The sequence below is a fragment of the Lissotriton helveticus genome, chromosome 11 (assembly GCF_964261635.1).
Source record: "Lissotriton helveticus chromosome 11, aLisHel1.1, whole genome shotgun sequence".
Taxonomy (NCBI): domain Eukaryota; kingdom Metazoa; phylum Chordata; class Amphibia; order Caudata; family Salamandridae; genus Lissotriton; species Lissotriton helveticus.
This window is the reverse complement of record NC_136072.1, coordinates 976,554,358-976,574,130: the sequence shown is the minus strand read 5'-3', so window position 1 is coordinate 976,574,130 and position 19,773 is coordinate 976,554,358. Positions and strand designations below refer to the sequence as shown.

Sequence of the window (19,773 nt, the reverse complement as noted above, 5' to 3'; positions counted from 1 at the left end):
GAGCAGAGGTGGCCGATCAAGAATGAACCTGCCAATCAGGTGACCTCTACGTCAACGCTCCCTGAGACTACAACCATGATCGTGTCGCTTTGGATACCGGACTGAGACAGGCCACGGAGGCGGGAACAGAGAACTGGCGCTTCCTTGGACTCTTTACCCCGGTCAAGCAAGTACTGTGGTTGGGATGGGAAATAAGCACTCTGCTGAGTTGGGGAGGCGGGCGGTTCAAAGTCCGTTAAGCAGGGAGGCAGGGAGGGGGGGAGGTGTCAAGGGAGGAGCTGCTGGGAATTGGTTTAGTTTGGTTTTAATCTACAGGGGCGTTGATGGTGAGATAGAGAATCGAGAGGTGAAAAGACTCACGCAGATGGCGAATAGATGGCACTCCCGCGCTTGCGCATATAGTCCACATGGCGAATGGTCCACAATCTGACAGAACACACATCCCTGCCCAGGTGACACAGGTAACAACTTTAAAACTAGTTACATGGAATGTCCAAGGACTAGGTGATAAGATAAAGAGGGGACTGGTACTGCAGGCCCTGAAGGGACACGGCCCCACTCTGGCATTATTACAGGAGACACACCTCACTGGGACGGCATGTAAAGCGCTAGATAGGTGGGGTTACAAGATGGTAGTACACTCGGAGTTCTCTTCTGGTTCCAGGGGGACAGGCATCCTAATGAAAAAGAACTCTCCCTTTATAGTGCTCCAGACTAAAATAGATAATCAGGGATGTTTTGCAGCACTGCAGGGTCAGTGGGAGGGCAGACTCCTTAATGTGGTCTCAGTGTATATCCCTCCGGCACTCCACGCAGTTGCACTCCCGGCGTTGAGCGATTTCCTGTTGGCCCTGCCTGAAGGTGATCTCATTATGGGAGGGGACTTTAATGCCACGATGGATGCCTCTGAGGACAGATATCCGCCCCGAATAACACCAACTGGCACTTCGCGCTCCCGGGGATTCACAGAAGCAATGGGCCTGACGGACGTTTGGAGACACCTCCACCCCACAACACGTCAATACACATTTCACTCTGCAGTACATAATAGTCTATCAAGGATCGACTGCTATATGATGTTCAATACAGGCTTGCAAAATGTAGTGGAGGTAGATATCAAACCCAGGGGAATATCCGATCATTCCCCGGTAATATTGCTCTTCTCCTTCCAAAAAAAGTCCCACCGACGATTATACCCTATATACCCAGGTTCCCCAAATAAAGAGGAACCTACGGGCGATCACAAAACATTATTTTGCCGAAAATGCAGGATCAGTCTCCTCACCCTCTATTGTCTGGGAGGCATATAAGACAGTCTTAAGGGGGCAGGCCATAGCTTCTATCACGGGCCATAAGCGAGATAAAGAGAAAGAACTCTTAGCATTGGAAATAGCATTACAAATGGCTGACACAGAGCACGCAACAAACCCCACACCAGACACGGTACATACCCTAAATCTTAGACAACAACAATACAAAATATACCTGCTGGAGAAGGCGGATGCTCACTTAGTCACGACATGACACAAAATATATGACATAGGAGACAAAACAGGCAAACTACTGGCGTGGCTAGACAAGAGAGGGACAGACAGCAGGGGAATAAGAGAGATAAGGCAGCCTGACGGACATCTCTCGACAGATCCAGAGAAAATAGTGAACACGTTGGCGCAGCACTTTCAGGAAGTTTACACACCGACATCGGGGATAACAGAGGGAGTGGCAACAGAATTTGTGAGGAATATAGAGCTGCCTGCACTGACACAGGAGGCTTCCCAAGAACTGGAGGCCAGCCTTACGGTTGAGGAACTACAATTAGCGATCAAATCGATTCAGTCCGGTAAAGCAAAAATTCTCGCTAAATTGTTGGCCACTAGATTAATACCCCACCTGCCACATTTAATACACCCTGACCAATCGGGCTTCATGCCTAACAGGAACACAGCGCTCAATCTCAGACGCCACCATGGGGTACTAGCGAAGGCTTCCTCGTTGACAGGCCCGGCGGCGATACTATCATTAGACGCAAGAATGGCCTTCGACATGGTCGAATGGACATATCTCTTTGCGATACTTCCGTGCCTGGGGTTTGGCCCCAAATTCTGCGCGTGGATACAGTTATTGTACACGAGGCCTCTGGCTAGGGTGCTGGCTAACGGCCACACATCAGAGGAGATACCACTGGCAAGGGGAACACGGCAGGGCTGCCCCTTATCACCGCTCCTATTCGCGCTGGTTTTAGAACCCTTGGCAGTTATGATCAGAGGGACCCCCTTGCTGAAGGGAATACAGTAGAGGGACGGCTGGAAGGAGCGTATCTCCCTCTATGCCGACAACATATTGGTGTACTTAACGGACCCGGAGCGCTCCATACCAGAGCTCCTCCGCATATGCAGTGTCTTTGGGGGGATGTCAGGTAACCTAATAAACTGGTCTAAATCAGTCCTGTATGTCCTAGGGGGTGGATTGCCATGCTTGCCGCCCGATTGTCCACTCGTAATAACAACTGAATCTTTTAAGTATTTGGGCATTCACGTCACGAACGACCCGATAGAGTTTTTTGCCAAGAACCTGGCGCCGCCCCTAGAACGGTTGAAAAGAGATGTGAATCACTGGGCATCCCTGCCCCTCACGTTACTGGGTAAAGCGGTTTGTACAAAATGATGGCTCTGCCGCGATTCTTATATGCCCTTGATAATACTCCATTTCCTGTCCCACCCCGGTACTGTAAGCAAGTGCATGCTCAAGTAGCCACGCGTGTAAAATTGCACAAGAGTTGGTATGAGGGCGGGATAGCACTCCCTGACCTTCAATTATACTATTGGGCTGCGCACCTAAAAATCATTATCCAGTGGATACACGCTGCGCAGGATGACCCGGCATACAGAGCAGATAGAGACCAACTGGGTGCTAACAGTATGCTAGCACCCCTTTATAACAAAGGACTAATACGGAAATTGGAGGGCCCTACTAAACACACAGTCACACTTTGGCACACAGCACAAACTAAACTAGGATGGAGAGGAGTTATCACTAAACTCACTCCACTCTGGGACACCAGAAAACTAGGACAGTTGAGACGCAGCAAGGGTTTTGACCGGTGGGATAGCATAGGTATTTCCATGGTAGGAGACCTGTGGGAGAGGGGGAGAGTGATACCATTCACCCAACTCCAGGTACAATATGATTTGGGCCCAACTGAGTACTACAGATACACACAAATAAGGCACGCACTACTGACAGCGATACCGCCAGATACAACAATCCCAGAATCGGCCCCGTTGGAGGATCGACTGCTCACTGACTACATGCAGTAACAGGCTACGACCTTCTTCATACAGAAAGCTGATTAACACCATGCCAGAACCAACAATAGCTCTGCGGGGTAAATGGGCGGCAGACATAGGGGATATGGATGATGCGGAATGGCAAGAAGCCCTGGCCTCTCCCAAGGAAGTGGGGATATCTGCAAGGTTCCGATTGATGCAACTTAAGATTCTACATCGGGTATACTACACCAGGACCATGCTACACAAAATACACAGAGCACAACATCCATATTGCCTTAGAGGGTGTGGAGAGGAAGGAACGTTCCTACACACAATATGGGAATGCACAGTAATATTGGAATACTGGCGGCAAGTAATGCGCACAATATCACAGGCGATGAGGGTGTCGCTTCTCCCTGACCCACGCAGGTGCTTGCTTAATATATGGGAACCAAATGACCTTACGAGGTACGGTCAGATATGGGTGATGCTGGGACTCATGGTGGCAAAACGTAATATTGCGCAGAAATGGGGAGCAGATGTTACACCCACTCTGGAGACTTGGTGTAGAGATATGGATGTACTGATGATAACGGAGCGTTCAGTATATGTGAATTGAAAGTGCCCTAGAAAATGGACAAAAATCTGGACTGCTTGGAATGTATATAGGGGAGATATTTGTGAACCTTTACTGGAATCGGAGGAAGAGAACTCTGATGAAGATTGAAGACATGCTGGGGGGCGAGATAGAAAGAGTGCAGACGTGCGAGAAAGTATATACAGAAATAAAAGTTTTTACTTCATTATGCTATGATTCTGATTGTACGCCATCGAATTGCAATATATGATTCTTTGTACGCTACCATTATTGCCCTTTTGCTGTATAAAACAATAAAAACAGTTTAAAAAAAACCTTGATTGCTCCTTTATCTTCTGAACTCCATGATTATTCTTTTGGGAGTGCTGCAGCACCCCTTCACCCCTATTTCCAGCGCCTTAAGGAGTGGGATTGCTGTTGGTTCGGGACATATGCAAATGCAGGCGAATACCACAAACTTGCAAGATTGTGGATTCTCAAATGTCACCTGCAAATAGTTTTTCACACTGGAAACATACATAAGTTTACTCCTTTAAAAGGTTATAGAAGATGTAATTCCTGGGCTGGCAAAGAGAGCATTGCTGGAGGTTGGGTCTGCATAATAAAACAGCATTTCCCATGCACAAAAATATTTTTTGTTTCACATTTATGCAAACATATTTTCTACTTGTTGCATAGACTCCATAATTTGTGTCTCGTGGGGATTAACATCACACCAGACGTCGCAGGAAATCATGGATGAGCAGCTTTTCAACTTTCCACTCTGCATTTTTTAAATTGGACTCATGAAATCAGGTGCCCCAGATTTAGAATTTCAATCTTTCTGGCATATACTGTGAGACCTGTTAACTACCTTTAAACTTGTGCCATATTGCCAAGCGCCATTTTTTCTCATTCCAAGATACGTTTTGAACTCGGCAATACATCTTCCTCTCAACTGGCAAGTAGCTCTGTAAAAAGCTTCACTTTAATGGAGATTTTGATTTTTTTATGGCTGACTTTCAAAGTTATTTCCTTTTTTTATTACTCACAATCATTTCTAAGCATTTATTGATTTTCTCTTCTCCTTGCCTTCAGTAACCTTTTAGACCAAATTGTCAGCTACAGAATTAAACAGTTTTATAATATAGCTGCTGTATTTTATTATTGCACTGACGAGGGCAATGGGAGGGTGAAGAGTGTCCTGTCATCAGTAGACGTATGGGGAACAAAAAGTTTCAGTTATACATACATAAACGACATCAGTATAGCTTGCACCTCCATAGATTTCAGTTGTCATTAGTGATGTAGCAGTGCATCATAGTGCACGTTATACATATGTCAGTTATGTATAATGTTGGAAATGGTAGTCTCTGGTTGGCCGAGGTTTGCACACAGTACATGCAGGGACCCTCAGTCTAGTCAGGGTGAGTAAGCTACACCCTCAGAATAACCCATGCTCACCCACTTGGTAGCTTGGCAAGAGCAGTCAGGCTTATCTCAGAGATAATGTGTAAAGTATGTATACACACACATGCAATAACACAGTGAAAACACCACAAAAGTACTTCACACCAGTATAAAAAAGAGCCAATATTTATCTGAGTAACACAAGACCAAAATGACAAAAATCCAACATACACAAATCAAGATATCACTTTTTAAAGATTAAATCAAGTATAGCTTTTAGAAATGGAAAAAAGCTCAAACTGGGGCTATTTGGTAGCGGTCGAAAACTCCACAAAGACAGTTCGACCTCGATGAAGCGAGGGCCGGTTACGGAGATGGGCAAACCAAAGTACAGTACCTTGGAGGTGTCAGGAAAAACAAAGAGGATGCAAAACACAGGGGAGGTGAGGCTTTGCAGAGGCTTGTGTGGGGTCGGATCCTTACTGTTACAGGGAAGGTGAGGCGTCGGATCTGTACTGCTGGGGAAGGGAGGTGGTGCGTTGGTTCCTTACTGCTGCAGGGGAGGTGAGGTTGTGGCAGCAGGTGCGGTAACTTGGTTCCTTACTGTGGAGCAGTGTTGATGCCACGTCGAAGATCAGGCTGTGAGACTTCAGATCCCCGTTGTCGATGCAGAAGCACTGGTGTCCGCTGGGCTGGGGCTGCGGTGCAAGTCGGGGTTGTGCATCGTGCTTTTCACAAGTGGTGCACTCGGCATTGGTGCAAGATTTGGCCTCGATGAGAACGTCAAAGTCGATAAGTTGCTGTCGTCAGCAGCTGGGGCTGTGGTACAATTTGGGGCCGTGGGTCAGGCTCTTCACAAACGGTGCCCTCAGCTCCAGTGCAGGCAGCATCATCGATGACAGAGTGGGCGTTTCTTTTCCTGGGTTGCAACACAAACCACTTGACCCCTAGGGCCCAGGAACTGGAGTTGGCACCACTTGGCAAGACAGGATTCGCAGCAGAAGAGTTAAAGTGCTGTCAGCAAGAACAGGTGAAGTCTTTAATGGCCCTGAGACTACTTAATAGGAGGCAAGCTCAACTCAAGCCCTTGGGGAACCTTGGAAGCAGGATGTAGAAAGCAAAGTCCAGTCCTTTCACTCCCAAGACAGACTCAGCAAGTACTAGGTCAACACAGCAAAGCAGACAGCAATGTGGCAGTCCCTCCTGACAGCTATCCATCTCTTTTTCCAGGCAGAATGTTCTCAACCCAGAAGTGTTCTGAGTATATGGTGTCAGAGGTCGAGTACTTACACCTATTTCAGGCTTTGTAGAAGGCAAACATCAAAGGAAACTATAATGTGCAAGACCCTACCTTTCCCTGCCCTGACTCTAGGCACACTACAGGTGGTGGAGACTTCTTTGTCTGAGGATGGGCATGGCACTATTCAGGTGTCTGTGTCAACTCCTCCCACCAGTCTAGCTCGGGAAGACCCATCAGCCAGGTGATGACCCATTAAGATATGCATGCCACTCCTCAGCTCCCTTTGTGCGACTGTCTAGAGTGAATGTACAAACAGCCCAACTATCATCCTGATCCAGATGTGCATTCAGAGACAAGCAGAGGCACAGAATGTTTAAAGCATGAAAATGCCAATTTTCTAAAAGTGGCATTTTCAGACCCGCAGCTTAAAAAGCAACTTCACTAAGAGATGTATTTTTAAATTGTGAATCCAGAGACACAAACCCCAATTTCTATCAACTCCCAATTAGCAGATATACTTGTAAGATGTTAGAAGGCACTTCCAAAGCTAACCTATGGGAGAGAAAGGTCTTGCTGTAGTGAAAAACAAAATTAGCAGTATTTCACTACCAGGACATGTAAAACACAACAGTACATGCTCTGCCTTTTAAATACACTGCAGCCTGTCCTTAGGGCTACCTTGAGCCTACCTTAAGGGGGCCTTACATGTAGTGAAAGGGAAGGTTTGAGACTGGCAAGTGGGTGCACATGTCAGGTCAAAAAGGTACTTTAAAACTGCACACACAGACTCTGCAATGGCAGGCCTGAGACATGTTTGCAGGGCTACTCATGTGGGTAGCACAATCAGTGTTACAGGCCCACTAGTAGCATTTGATTTTCAGGCCTTGGGCACACGTGGTGCACTGTACTAGGTACTTTTAAATAAATCAAATATGTCAATCATGGAGAAACAAATTATCATTACATTCTAGGGACAGAGCATATGAACGTTAGCACTGGTTAGCAGTAGTAAAGTGCACAGAGTCCTAAAGCCAACAAAAAGAAGGTCCGAAAAATAGCAGGAAGGCAGCAAAATGTTTGGGGATAACCCTGCAAAAAGGGCCAGATCCAATATATAACTAGTGAACGTCAGTATTTTTTTATTTTAAAACTGTAGTTTCTTATATTATTAAAAGATCTACTTCTAACTCCTTTGGTTTTCTAAGTGGATTTCTCAGTTTTTTTGGAAACATAAGTAACAATCTTACTAACATATAACTCCATTTTAACCATTGTGTTTTTCTGTGAGTTTCTATGTTTTTTAATGATTGTATACGTCTGCAGCCAACCCCCCTGCAGGACACTGCCCATGGCTTTTCATGGCATGGGGTTGGCCATAGACCTTAGTCTGTGGCTAAACCCTTCACCCAACTCTCAAGGCCAGCACATCCTCCTCCAAGCATGGCCTAAGGTTGGGGTTTACTGCAGGCCCTGCACCATGCTCCTTGCGGGTGGTCAACCCCTGCTGTCAGCCAAGCCCCCATTAGCAACCACCCACAGACCCCCACCATACAAGATTAAATTATTTTAAAAAACATGTTATTCAGTCCTGTAGGCCCACAGAACCACACAAGGCAATGCTGTGTTGCTCAGAACTCTCATAGGAGCTGTCAAAATCTCCTGCAGGACCGATGGGTCCAAATATTTTTTCTTTAAATTTGGCCCCAGTGGGGGTCCACCTGTGACCCTCCCATAAGGTCCAGAGGGTAAGGGTACCCTTGACTTTCTGTGTATCAGCAACAAGAGAGAAAGGGTATGAGTGGACACTCCTAGACCCCGGACTGATTCATGAAAAAAAACAAAGGAGTGACTTCGTGAAAGAAGGTAAGGAAAGAACCTAGGAGAAGGACAATCTCGGTTCCAATAATTCTGTGGTAATGGTTAGGTAAGCCAATACCCACTCATGCATTGTGTCTTAATCTTAGTCTATGTGATGCTAACTGTTCCACTAATATACCGCCTGGTACATAGCTCCCCCCTTGGTGGTAACGAACTTAAACGGAGGAGCTCTTCTCTTTTAGAAGGACCCTCACTCACCACTAGTTGGTGACATGCTTCATCATCGGGTCCCCGCTAGGGTGACCGAATATCACCCTAGCGTGCTACAACGCCTGATTACAGCGGAGCAGGATGTGGTGAGTGGAACAGTGCCCAAATTAGAAGTGACTATACGTGATGTGCTAGTGCAATTTTAAAAAATGCGTAGGTTGTAACCTTTACAAACATTTTTAATAATGGTCAACCCGCATTAGCTAAAAACAAAGTGAGCGGACTAACCGAGGTTCTGAGTTAAGGAACCTGAGTCCTAAAAATTGGTCGACATGTTTCTGCTGTTTTTAGTGCTTTTTGCTCAGCATTCTTCAGGACCTAATATCTAGTCCTCCGGTGGTGTGCGCGCGCTAAGGCGTACCCTCCCGGGAGGCTCTAAATGTGAAAAGATCATTTATATATAAAATATGTGTGAAAAATCACACATCAGTAACCATGTTCATCTCGTGCCATTTGCAGAAACAATCATAGAAACCTGTGGAGAAAAAGACAGACAATGACACTTAATCGGATCTCAGATTCAGGTCCAATAACATAAAAGGAGCTACATAAGGTGGGGCTCATATGTTTTATATCACACAAGGGACACGCACCATCCTTAATTCACGATGGTGTGTCCTCTAACTCATGTAGTGTGCCATCTGTCAAATCCAGGTATTTGGTGTTAGAAGTCAAGTGGCACACGTTGCAGTTACCACACGAAAAATGTCCTTTCACCGGCGGAAAACCCCATACATTGAGAACACTCGGTGTAGAATCATTGGTCCTTTCGGTTCTTGGTCTTGTGTGGACCAAAGAGTCCTTCAGACTAGTTGCTCTTTTGTAGGAAAACAGGGGTTTTTTCCAATCAGTTTTGTTGCTGGTTATGATCTTCCAGTTCTTCTTGATGCTTTTACTCACTGCATTAGATAGTGAGTTGTAGGTAGTCACGCATGTTAGAGGAATTGCCTCCTTCTCTTTTGGGGGATTGTCATCCAACAAAGTGTCCCTCTGTTGATTGCGAGCCCTCTTGTGACTCTTATTGATTATCCTTTGGGGATATCCTCTGTTTTTGAGTTTTGTGGTCAGTGCATTGGCTTGCAATTTAAAGTCAGTGAGGTTGCTGCAGTTACGACGTATCCTTAAATACTGCCCGTACGGGAGGTTCTCCCGTAGGGCTCTGGGATGGTAGCTAGTAAAATGCAGCAAATTGTTTTTAGCAGTGGGCTTGTAGAAGGTGGTGGTTTCAAGCCGATTGTCCTTCCTGCAGATTTTGATGTCCAAAAAAGTCAATTCATCTCTGGAGTATTCATGAGTGAATCTGAGATGATTGTCACACCTGTTGAGCCATGCAAAACAATTTAACAAAACCGCCTCATCGCCTTGCCAAATCAAAAAAACATCATCTATGTAGCGCTGCCACAAGATGATATTGTTGCCAAATGGGTTCTGGGCGCTCAATATGTATTTGGACTCAAAGTCGAAGACATAAAGGCCCGCCACTGACGGGGCAAAAGTACTGCCCATCGAGGTCCCTGTTGCTTGTAGGTAGATCTTGCCATCGTGTTCGAAAAAATTACGTTTTAGGGCAAGGGTGGCACATTCAGTTATAAATACCTTCGATGTAGCGTACTCCCAGGGTGTTCTCTCCAGGGCCTCTTTCACAACCTTGATTGTCTCATCCTGCGGAATGCAGGTGTATAAACTCTCAATGTCCATTGAGACAAGAAAGCATGGATCGATGGGTAAGGTGATTGATCTCAGTAGTGACAGGAAGCTTTTCGTATCCTTCAGATAGGTACTAGTGGATTGGATGATGGGTCGTAAGAAAAAATCACAATATTTAGAAAGAGGTTCAAGCAATGATCCTAGACCAGATACAATTGGTCTTCCAGGCGGGGGTAACCTTTGTTTATGAATTTTAGGTAGTATGTAAAAGTAAGGTACCCGTCCTTCTGAAGTTGTCAGGAAGTCAGCCTCTTTCTTTGTGATGTAACCGTCCCTTTCAGCTGTTGAGACCAATTCACAAATTTCGTCTCGCAGGTCATCCGTCGGGTCCACCATTAGGGGGATATAATTGGTGGCATTGTTCAAAAGGCGTAGGCAATCAGCATCATAGTCATCTTTATTGAGGATCACGATACCATCCCCCTTATCAGCTCCCTTTATGATGATCTTGTCGTTTTTCTTCAAGGTTTGGATCGCTTTGAACTCATCTGCAGTTAGATTTTTAAAGGGGATTGGTTCCTGCATCTGTTCCACTTCCTTAAACACTGCCTGTTCAAAGGCCAGAATCTCAGGTGAGACTGTATGTGGGGGGGGGGGGCAGAAAATTGGATTTCAGCTTGAAATCAGTGTCACTTTCTATTCCTACTACTTGATCCGTTCCAACAGACTCAAAATAGTTCCTTAGTCGCAATTTTCTAAAGAACTGACTTAACTCGCATTGGAGTTTGAACCGATCAAGCCGGGGTGTTGGAATAAACCCCAGTCCTTTCTCTAGGACAGAGCTTTCTGCCATCGAGGCTAGTCCTGCGGAAGTTAATCGCAGGAAGGGCATGCGATTTGCCCCGCAATTCACTGGCAAAGTTGGCCGGATATGTTGGGATATTGTCTCTCAATCTAGAAATAATTTATATTTTTCTACATGAGTTAGAGGACACACCATCGTGAATTAAGGATGGTGCGTGTCCCTTGTGTGATATAAAACATATGAGCCCCACCTTATGTAGCTCCTTTTATGTTATTGGACCTGAATCTGAGATCCGATTAAGTGTCATTGTCTGTCTTTTTCTCCACAGGTTTCTATGATTGTTTCTGCAAATGGCACGAGATGAACATGGTTACTGATGTGTGATTTTTCACACATATTTTATATATAAATTATCTTTTCACATTTAGAGCCTCCCGGGAGGGTACGCCTTAGCACGCGCACACCACCGGAGGACTAGATATTAGGTCCTGAAGAATGCTGAGCAAAAAGCACTAAAAACAGCAGAAACATGTCGACCAATTTTTAGGACTCAGGTTCCTTAACTCAGAACCTCGGTTAGTCCGCTCACTTTGTTTTTAGCTAATGCGGGTTGACCATTATTAAAAATGTTTGTAAAGGTTACAACCTACGCATTTTTTAAAATTGCACTAGCACATCACGTATAGTCACTTCTAATTTGGGCACTGTTCCACTCACCACATCCTGCTCCGCTGTAATCAGGCGTTGTAGCACGCTAGGGTGATATTCGGTCACCCTAGCGGGGACCCGATGATGAAGCATGTCACCAACTAGTGGTGAGTGAGGGTCCTTCTAAAAGAGAAGAGCTCCTCCGTTTAAGTTCGTTACCACCAAGGGGGGAGCTATGTACCAGGCGGTATTTTAGTGGAACAGTTAGCATCACATACCCTTGACTTTCAGCACACAGAAACCGAGTCCCCTTGTCCTATAATGGTGTCCTCAATAATTTCTTTAATGCTGTGGCCAGCCAGTAACATTGTTCGGTCCAGCAGGAGGGTGGTTCCCATGTGAGGTAACTGAGCAACAGAAAAAAGACTTTGCGACCAATCAAATCGATCTGTTTTATTTTACGTGCAATCCCACAGGATCAACAGTCCTGATATCTCTATTTTCTTAACCCTCTTTTTTAGAAAATGATAGATGATTTACAGCAAATTACACAGAGCAGACTTTCTTAGTAAAGCTATAGCTTTCTGGCAATCGATGAGGTGGATGAGCTTTCATTTTTCAAAAGATTTCATGAAGATTCTTCAAAATGGTGCCAAAGTGATTATTAAAACAAAAAACACTCTTCCTATGGAATCTCCGACTTAAGTATAACTACCACAATATTCTATATATTATATTTATACATGCATAGTCTCATTCCTCTATATGGTCACAGAACTCCTCGGTCAGTTGCAAAATCCTTATAATGTATGGGAGAGGGTAATTTATCCTATATCTATTTAGTACTAATAACAATAAATATAATAAAAAACATCAAATTTTTGTGACTTTTCATGCCATTATATTAACGTGTTTTATGGTTCTAAATGCAAAAACAACAGTTGATGGACAGAATGCAGAACCATGTCATACATTCACCCCAGTACAGAGATCTGGGCCTAAATCCATCGTTTTTTTGCTCACCATGCCATTCCAGTTTGAACCTAGCCATATGCAGGTTCAAATGTCATATGGTTCTAAATATCACCTACTAATCACTTCAGAGTACTCAAATAGCAGAGTTGAGCCAATACCTAGTGAGAAAATATGGGTGCAACAAGTACTAGCTTAGTAGCAATAGAAGGAATTAAGCGGACACAGGATATAGCCCTGACAAAAAGTTGTACGTATAAACCATGATTTGCAAGTTAGATTAGTCGATACCTGTGTTTAAAAGTTCAGAACCCGTCTACATAAAACCTACTTTCACAGAGTTAATATTGAGGGCCAGGGCCTCTAAAATATCATCACTTGGCTATGACCCTGTCCCTCCCTAGCAGCTTTCTCCTGATTTCCATTTCTTCATTCTCTCCTGCCCTCTCTTACTCCTCCCCTTCAAGGTTTTCTTCTTTTTGTTCCATCAAATAGTTTGCAAACGTGCCACATAGTGTTTTCACAACTACAAGACAATAGGATAGGAATCACCACAAGATCTTTACTTACCGCAATCTCTGAGGCAAGTTGTATCTCGAAGTGTTAACATGTTAATTACTTTTTTAGAACATAGATTTGATGCCAGACCCTTCTGTAGCAGTTCATTATATAGATTTTCCACTGGTCTAGATCATAGATTTCATGGCAGACCATTCTGTAACAATTATTAATGTCTATAGCTCACTGATCTACATCATTCTTGGCAGCGCAGAGACACCTAAGGGTAATTGTGTACTTAACAAATTGCATAAATAAAATAAATCATAGAACTGATGACAGAACTTTCTATAACATATGTTAATGTTGGTATTCCACCTTTGTTGATCAAAGTCTTGATGAACTAACTTTCCCTAACATTTGTTATCATTGATTTTCCAATGTTATAGCTCATAGACCTGATGACAGAACTTTCGGATGAGCGTTTTAAAGGAGATGTGGCATGTCAAGTGTTGGAAGGTGAACGCGGCGAGAGGCTCCGAGCCACACGAGAAATAAAGGAGCTGCAGGTAAACTTTTAGTGTGAGAGATGCTGAGTGAGCAGTGAGTGATGGACAATGAATGTGACGAGGCTCACATCACTTAGGACCTGGTGACAGGCCGGCTAGATTGTGCTAGTGGTCAGCAATTGCATTTCGCGTTCTGTCACATTTGATACATCACCACATCCCTATGCCTCGCTCTGGGTCACAACAGGGTACCAGGCTGTAGCTATATCTACAAAGTGCTGCTTCTTAACCCACGGTATCCCTGCCATTTACCTAAGTTTAACAGTGGACATACACACGCTACTTGGAGGAAACACAATTCAGTGGCTGCCAGAGTTTGCAAATTAAAAGAATTGTATAGTCATTAATGACAATTTCTCTAATGATTCAACTAAAATCGTGAAATATTGTAACATTGTAATTAATTTAAAAATTCATAATATAATTTTACCAACTGAAAAACAAGCAAGAATATATGTAATTTCATAGCTAAATCAACATCTCTATTTCTGTTCCTTTCTCAGTACTCTAGGGTTTCATCTTTTGGCTCTTTCGTCATTATTTCATCTTCTTTACACCATCCATCTGACTCTTAACTCTTAACTTTTCCATCCAACATCTCACCCATTCTCTGCTGTTCTCCCCTCTTGGATCAGTTATTATTTGCCCTTCGGTCACTCATTTTTACATCATTTGACGATTTTGCATCATCCACCCCCTTGCTTCAATCCTTCATCTTAACTGTTGTCAATATAGTTCTCACTTATTAACTTCAATGCATCGTGGTTTGAATATCATTTCCTGAGGATGTAAGGGTGCTGTAAGAAATACATGGCTGGAAATATATTTTTCTATTTTAATAAGATAAAAGCTACCATTAGTGTCTAACTACACTGCTTTTGATAGTATAGGGATGACTTCCAAATGGTTCCACAGGGAAGTGATACTGATTTCAGTTTTTGGAGATGTGCAGGTGCATTATTCTACAGATCTCTGCAGTAGGTGCTGAAGACATTGCCTTATACCTCACAGCCTTCCCTGATCTGGATGTCACCAGTAAGCTTCTATGACCTGCTTGAACAGTATGTTTCTACACATGCTGTCGATAATACATGTGTGATTTTCTAAAACTGTGTAATATGGTGCATGGAAATATCTCAACAAATAATATGTTATGTTACAAATTTGTAGAACACCTAGTTACTCAAACTCAGAGTGTCCCCGTGCTGGAGTCCAGCTGAGAGCCAGGTAGAAGCTGTCCTAAGGATGGCTAATAGCCCAAAGATTGTCTTAAGAACCAAGTTTTCATTGTTTTCAACAAAAGGACTTCATATTGTTCCAGTCTAAGGTTCAACAGGAGTGAATTCCACAGTCGGGGAGCCAGAAAGCTAAAGAAGCTGCCTCCCAGACATTCTCTGTGTATTTTTGGAATCACCACTGAGCAGTTCCAGAAGATCTGAGGCCTCTGCTTGGGAGATAGAGTTTGATCAGAGAGAAAAGATAGTAAGGACCTTTCTGATTCATGATTCTGTGAACAATAGGCTTAGGGGCATATTCATGAGAGGCTTGCATCGTGTTTGCACCACGCAAACTTCTAAGGCAGATTTTTTAAGCCAGGCAAAACCATTTTGAGTGGCTCTGAGTCGCTTCAGAACTCTGGATTAACGCAACGGAGCACAAATCGCTGCGTTGCATTACTCTGCACTAGGAAGGCATTCCATGGGTGTTGCGTGGTTGTTAGCACACAAGTCCCATGGTTTTTTACCCATTCCTAGATTTACAAGAACTTGTAAACCTGTGAATGTGACAAAATCCTACACTTTTCTAGAGGAAGCATAACGAGAAGAAACATCTCTATTTCTTCTTGTTTCTTCTTCGTTCTATGCGTGCTGCAGATAGAAAGAGGAAAATGCCTCCCAGGATTGTTTTAGCGCAGGAAAACAATCCTGCATGCAACACAGGCACCCTTGCACCATGGTGCATGGGTGCCTGCATTGGCGCTAGGGTGCCAAAAGGGAAACATCGTTTACAACGTGGTGTTCACACAGCACGACCTTTACCACGCAGCCATTACAACGCAATTTATTACTACGACTTGCGCTGGATGGTGCTCTTGAGTAAGGAATAGTGTGATTTTCTATTCCAACACCTTCCCTACTGTTACGTGGGCTGGAGTTGGAATAGAAAATCATATTAATCCTCAATCCAGCGCCCTCCAACGCAAGTCGTTGTAACGACTTGCGTTGTAAAAAACGCGATGTAAAGTAGCGCGATCAAAATGATCGCGTTGTACTGTCATACATCCTGCCAAAAGGGCTCCAGCACAGAAGAAAGGACGGGAATGTGTTGTATTGCCTTAAATAAGGCGCATTCCTGGCCTTTCCTTCTCATGCAGTGCAGCGCAGCAAGGTAACTTGTGTGATCTCTTCAAAAATGAGCCCCTCAGTTTTTTATGCAAACAGCACATGAGGACCCAGCCACGCTCACCCTAGACATGTGATCAAGACAAACAGCAATGAATACATTAGTAAAGACGTGGTTCCTTCGTATATAATGCATCAATTATAGTGGCAAAGTAGAGGCAGGGATACACTACAAAAAGTTAGAGGAACTCAGACACAGTCAGGGAAATTGATTGCAGAGGAATATAGGGAGCTTCTAAATTGTTGTCATATTCTATGTTGCTATGTGATTATTATCTTTTTTTGCTTAGAGTAAATACGAACAATTGCAGAAGAATCTGGACGTGGTCACAAAACAGCTAGAAGATTCTCAACAGCAGATTAATCTGCAAGAGCTTGGCATGGGTACCTCTGGAGCAGGTCAGTTCGAAAGTCTCACCTATGGCTGTATTTACTGGTCAGTTTCTAAAGCCGGTTCTTCCACTGTGATGTAGAATGATCTTATTGTAATAGTCTGCATAATATTATAATTATATATAGTGAATTTGTTTCACATTTCAAATGAAATGTAAAATAAAATCCACAAAATCAGGAACTTTTGCCCTTTCACTGCTGTGGTGTTTGAGCACTTCTGTGCTCTAGGTTTTTTTTTTTTTTTAAAGAAATCAACATCATGAAGTTTAAAGACAAGTACCATAGAGCCAAATATGGTGGACGTCTCACCTCAGACTTTCCAGCTTGGGCCCAAAGGCAGAGCTGTATGCCATCCGGGTCTGAGGGGAGCTTGCATACAAGCTACAGAGGAGGATGATTTGATGTGTCTGGTTGGGTGACTTTGAACGACTGGGCAAGAGCCACGTTGAGAATCTAAGAAGACATACTCGAGCGCCATAGCTCCAGTGAGAAGAAGCTGCAGGGCGGCTTGCGAAATAGGGGGCTGTTCCACCAGACTCATGGAGGCCTGCGGGGGTGGGGCGTGGGGTGTGGGGGGGGGCTCATTTAATGACTGCACTGCCCGAACTGCCTAGAGGGCACAGGAGCGGGCATATGCTTCCTTTATGGTAGACTGCCTTTTACTGACACAGACCTTGTCTCAAAAGCAATACACACTGGAGGGGGCCCACGCAAGTACTCTCTCACCTTTGTTGGGATGTAGTGCCCCCGAATTGATTAGTGAATTGGCGTGGCCTCAAGCTATTCCCCTCTGTTTGTGAGAGCATGTAATGCTGTCCTATTTATAGTGGACACCGGAGGGAGACACAGATGCTGAGGATACACTGTCAACACCTTCAGTCGCCCTAGGGGGTGGGGACACAGGGGGCTAGATCCAGAACTGCGACCTGCAAACCTTTTAGAGACATTTCCTCTTTTCATGTATTCTGGACCACTCTTGTAGACAGTTGGGCATTATGCCAGTGAGGGTCCACAAAGAGAGTAGACCCAAATAGCTTTGACTGATCAATTGGGTAAACCAGGTACCAGAATAAAGGGAATGAGGTAGAGTGTCCTTGTCCTTAGATGACTATGAACCACTCCCAACACTTTGGCCATGGCGAGGCTACATCCCTCCCACATTATAGTTCTATTCAGAATACCTTGAGCTTGATGAGGAGTGACATGACCAACATCACATGTTAGGGGACCTATTGCAGGGTCGCGGTGCAGTCACTAGACACTGGCAGTCAGAGATATGTGGCCTGCTAAGCTTGGACTAGTCTTTTCACTCCACATGTTCTCATACCCCAGACATGACAGGCAGCAGAGACAAGAAAGAAATTTCCATCAAGGATATGTTGCATCACGCCAAGGCTTGTGGCACCACACCAGATCAAGTATGCAGCCCAAAGACAAACCATGAAGGATATTCTGGACAGAGTATGGACCAGGATTATACCATTACTGAATACTTTCTCCGACAGGCATTCTGAAAGATTAAAAACAGCATACAAACAGTTCAAATTTAACTACTCTGCCATTTACAACAAATGCTAAGAGACTTGATAGAGTTGAGAAACAAAGCCGAAGAGGTTGAAAAGGGTTTTCATGAAGTGCTCAATGACTGTGACCACTAACAGCAATGCATGCTTGCTCTTGAGGAAACCCACATCATTTTACAGCAGAAGTGTGAAGATGATTGAGGAGGAACAATATCTGTGAGATACCCATGGAAATTCAGAGTGGCAAATTTTATGTGTATTTTCAGAACTTGTTCAAAGGCATATTAGAAAGAGCAGACCAACTTCCAATTAAAATTGATAGGAGCCATAGAATATTCCATAGACAAGGCAATAAAGGTCCCTCTCGTAATGTAGTGACTAGAGTTCACTTCTGTGAAGAAAAAGAAATTATCGTGGCCCAAGTCTGTATAGCAGGGCCTCATCTTATTTAGTGACACACCTATGTCGTTGTTCTAAGACCTGGCCCCTGTTACTCTTGAAAAGTGGTGGTTTTTCGAGCCCATCACGAAATTTTTAAAGACTCAAATAATCAAATACAGCCATTCTGGATTACTTTTTTATGGAAGGGCAAACATCACTCTTATGCTTCTCTGGAGAATACTTGCTCCCAGTTGAACTCAAATGCAAGAACAATCCCCAAACACAAGCAGGCCCACCTGCCATCAGGAAAACTAAATATTTCTAGTGTAAAGTCAGAAACAAGTGAAGGAACTCTAAACCGTGCGGGGGGGAGATTGCAGCTGGCAAGGAAAGTGTGCTTATCCATCTACGGCATGTCCCCAATGGGGCCTGGGATCCTCTAAGCCCAGACATGCATGGCATAGCTCATTATTCGACTATCCTGTCATGAATGGAAGGAATTTTAATTGTGTAAATCATCCTATACTTGACAAATCTTACCAGCAGGTGGGGGACACGGTTTTATCAGTCACTGACAAAACTCTGTTTAGCGGCTTAGGCCAAATTGACTCTTCATGTCAAAGACACGTCCAAAAGGTAGATTACTCCGACTTTTGAGTGGCGCATCAGACCTACACATAATATTTCCATATATTTGTAGATCAAAGGCTAATGCTGAAAATTTGAGAGGTGGAGCAGGGACCTCAAACTGGGTAAAACCATGGTCCGGTACAATTTGAGGATTATGACTGCCTGGAAACTGGCAAGGCGAGGACACAAGTGCACTGGCGACTTAATGACTCCCTTTAAAGGACACAGTGACCATACCCAAAGCTCATAAAACCAGGAATACCTCACATCTGCCTACATCAACAAACACATTTGTGATACCTTAAAACAAATTAAGGAGATTTTCAACAACTCTCAGAATGGAATACCTTCCTTTGTTTCTTTACTCTAAAATTTCAAAAATATGTAATGACATCTTAAGCAACTGAACATTTTTCCAACTTATTACAGTGCTTCCATCATAAATAATGTTATCCAATAATCTTGGGGGTGGGGGGTTAAATCTGGGTAAACAAATAAATGTAAATAACCGCTTGTGTAATCCTGCACAACAACTTACCTAGAGCAGTTCTACCCTTCCCTTGAGATGGTCTTCTCATCAACGAGAAATGCTTTATTTGTCCACGTAACCATTTCTGGCTTCTGACAACATGCCATTATGAGGCCTCTTATGAACAATGCTTCAGATGATTTAAAGATGCTGATCACTTATATGGCAATCTACAAGATACCCTACACCAGC

At 43.9% G+C, this 19,773-nt stretch overlaps 1 protein-coding gene across 1 annotated transcript in view; it reads left to right on the top strand.

The window, feature by feature from the left end:
• Positions 1-19,773, top strand: part of MYO18B (myosin XVIIIB) — a 1,710,199-nt gene that overhangs the window by 935,820 nt on the left and 754,606 nt on the right. The window contains exons 27-28 of the mRNA XM_078665559.1: positions 13,604-13,723; positions 16,416-16,524. Coding sequence (XP_078521685.1) covers positions 13,604-13,723; positions 16,416-16,524 — 229 coding nt within the window. The remainder of the gene's footprint in view (positions 1-13,603; positions 13,724-16,415; positions 16,525-19,773) is intronic.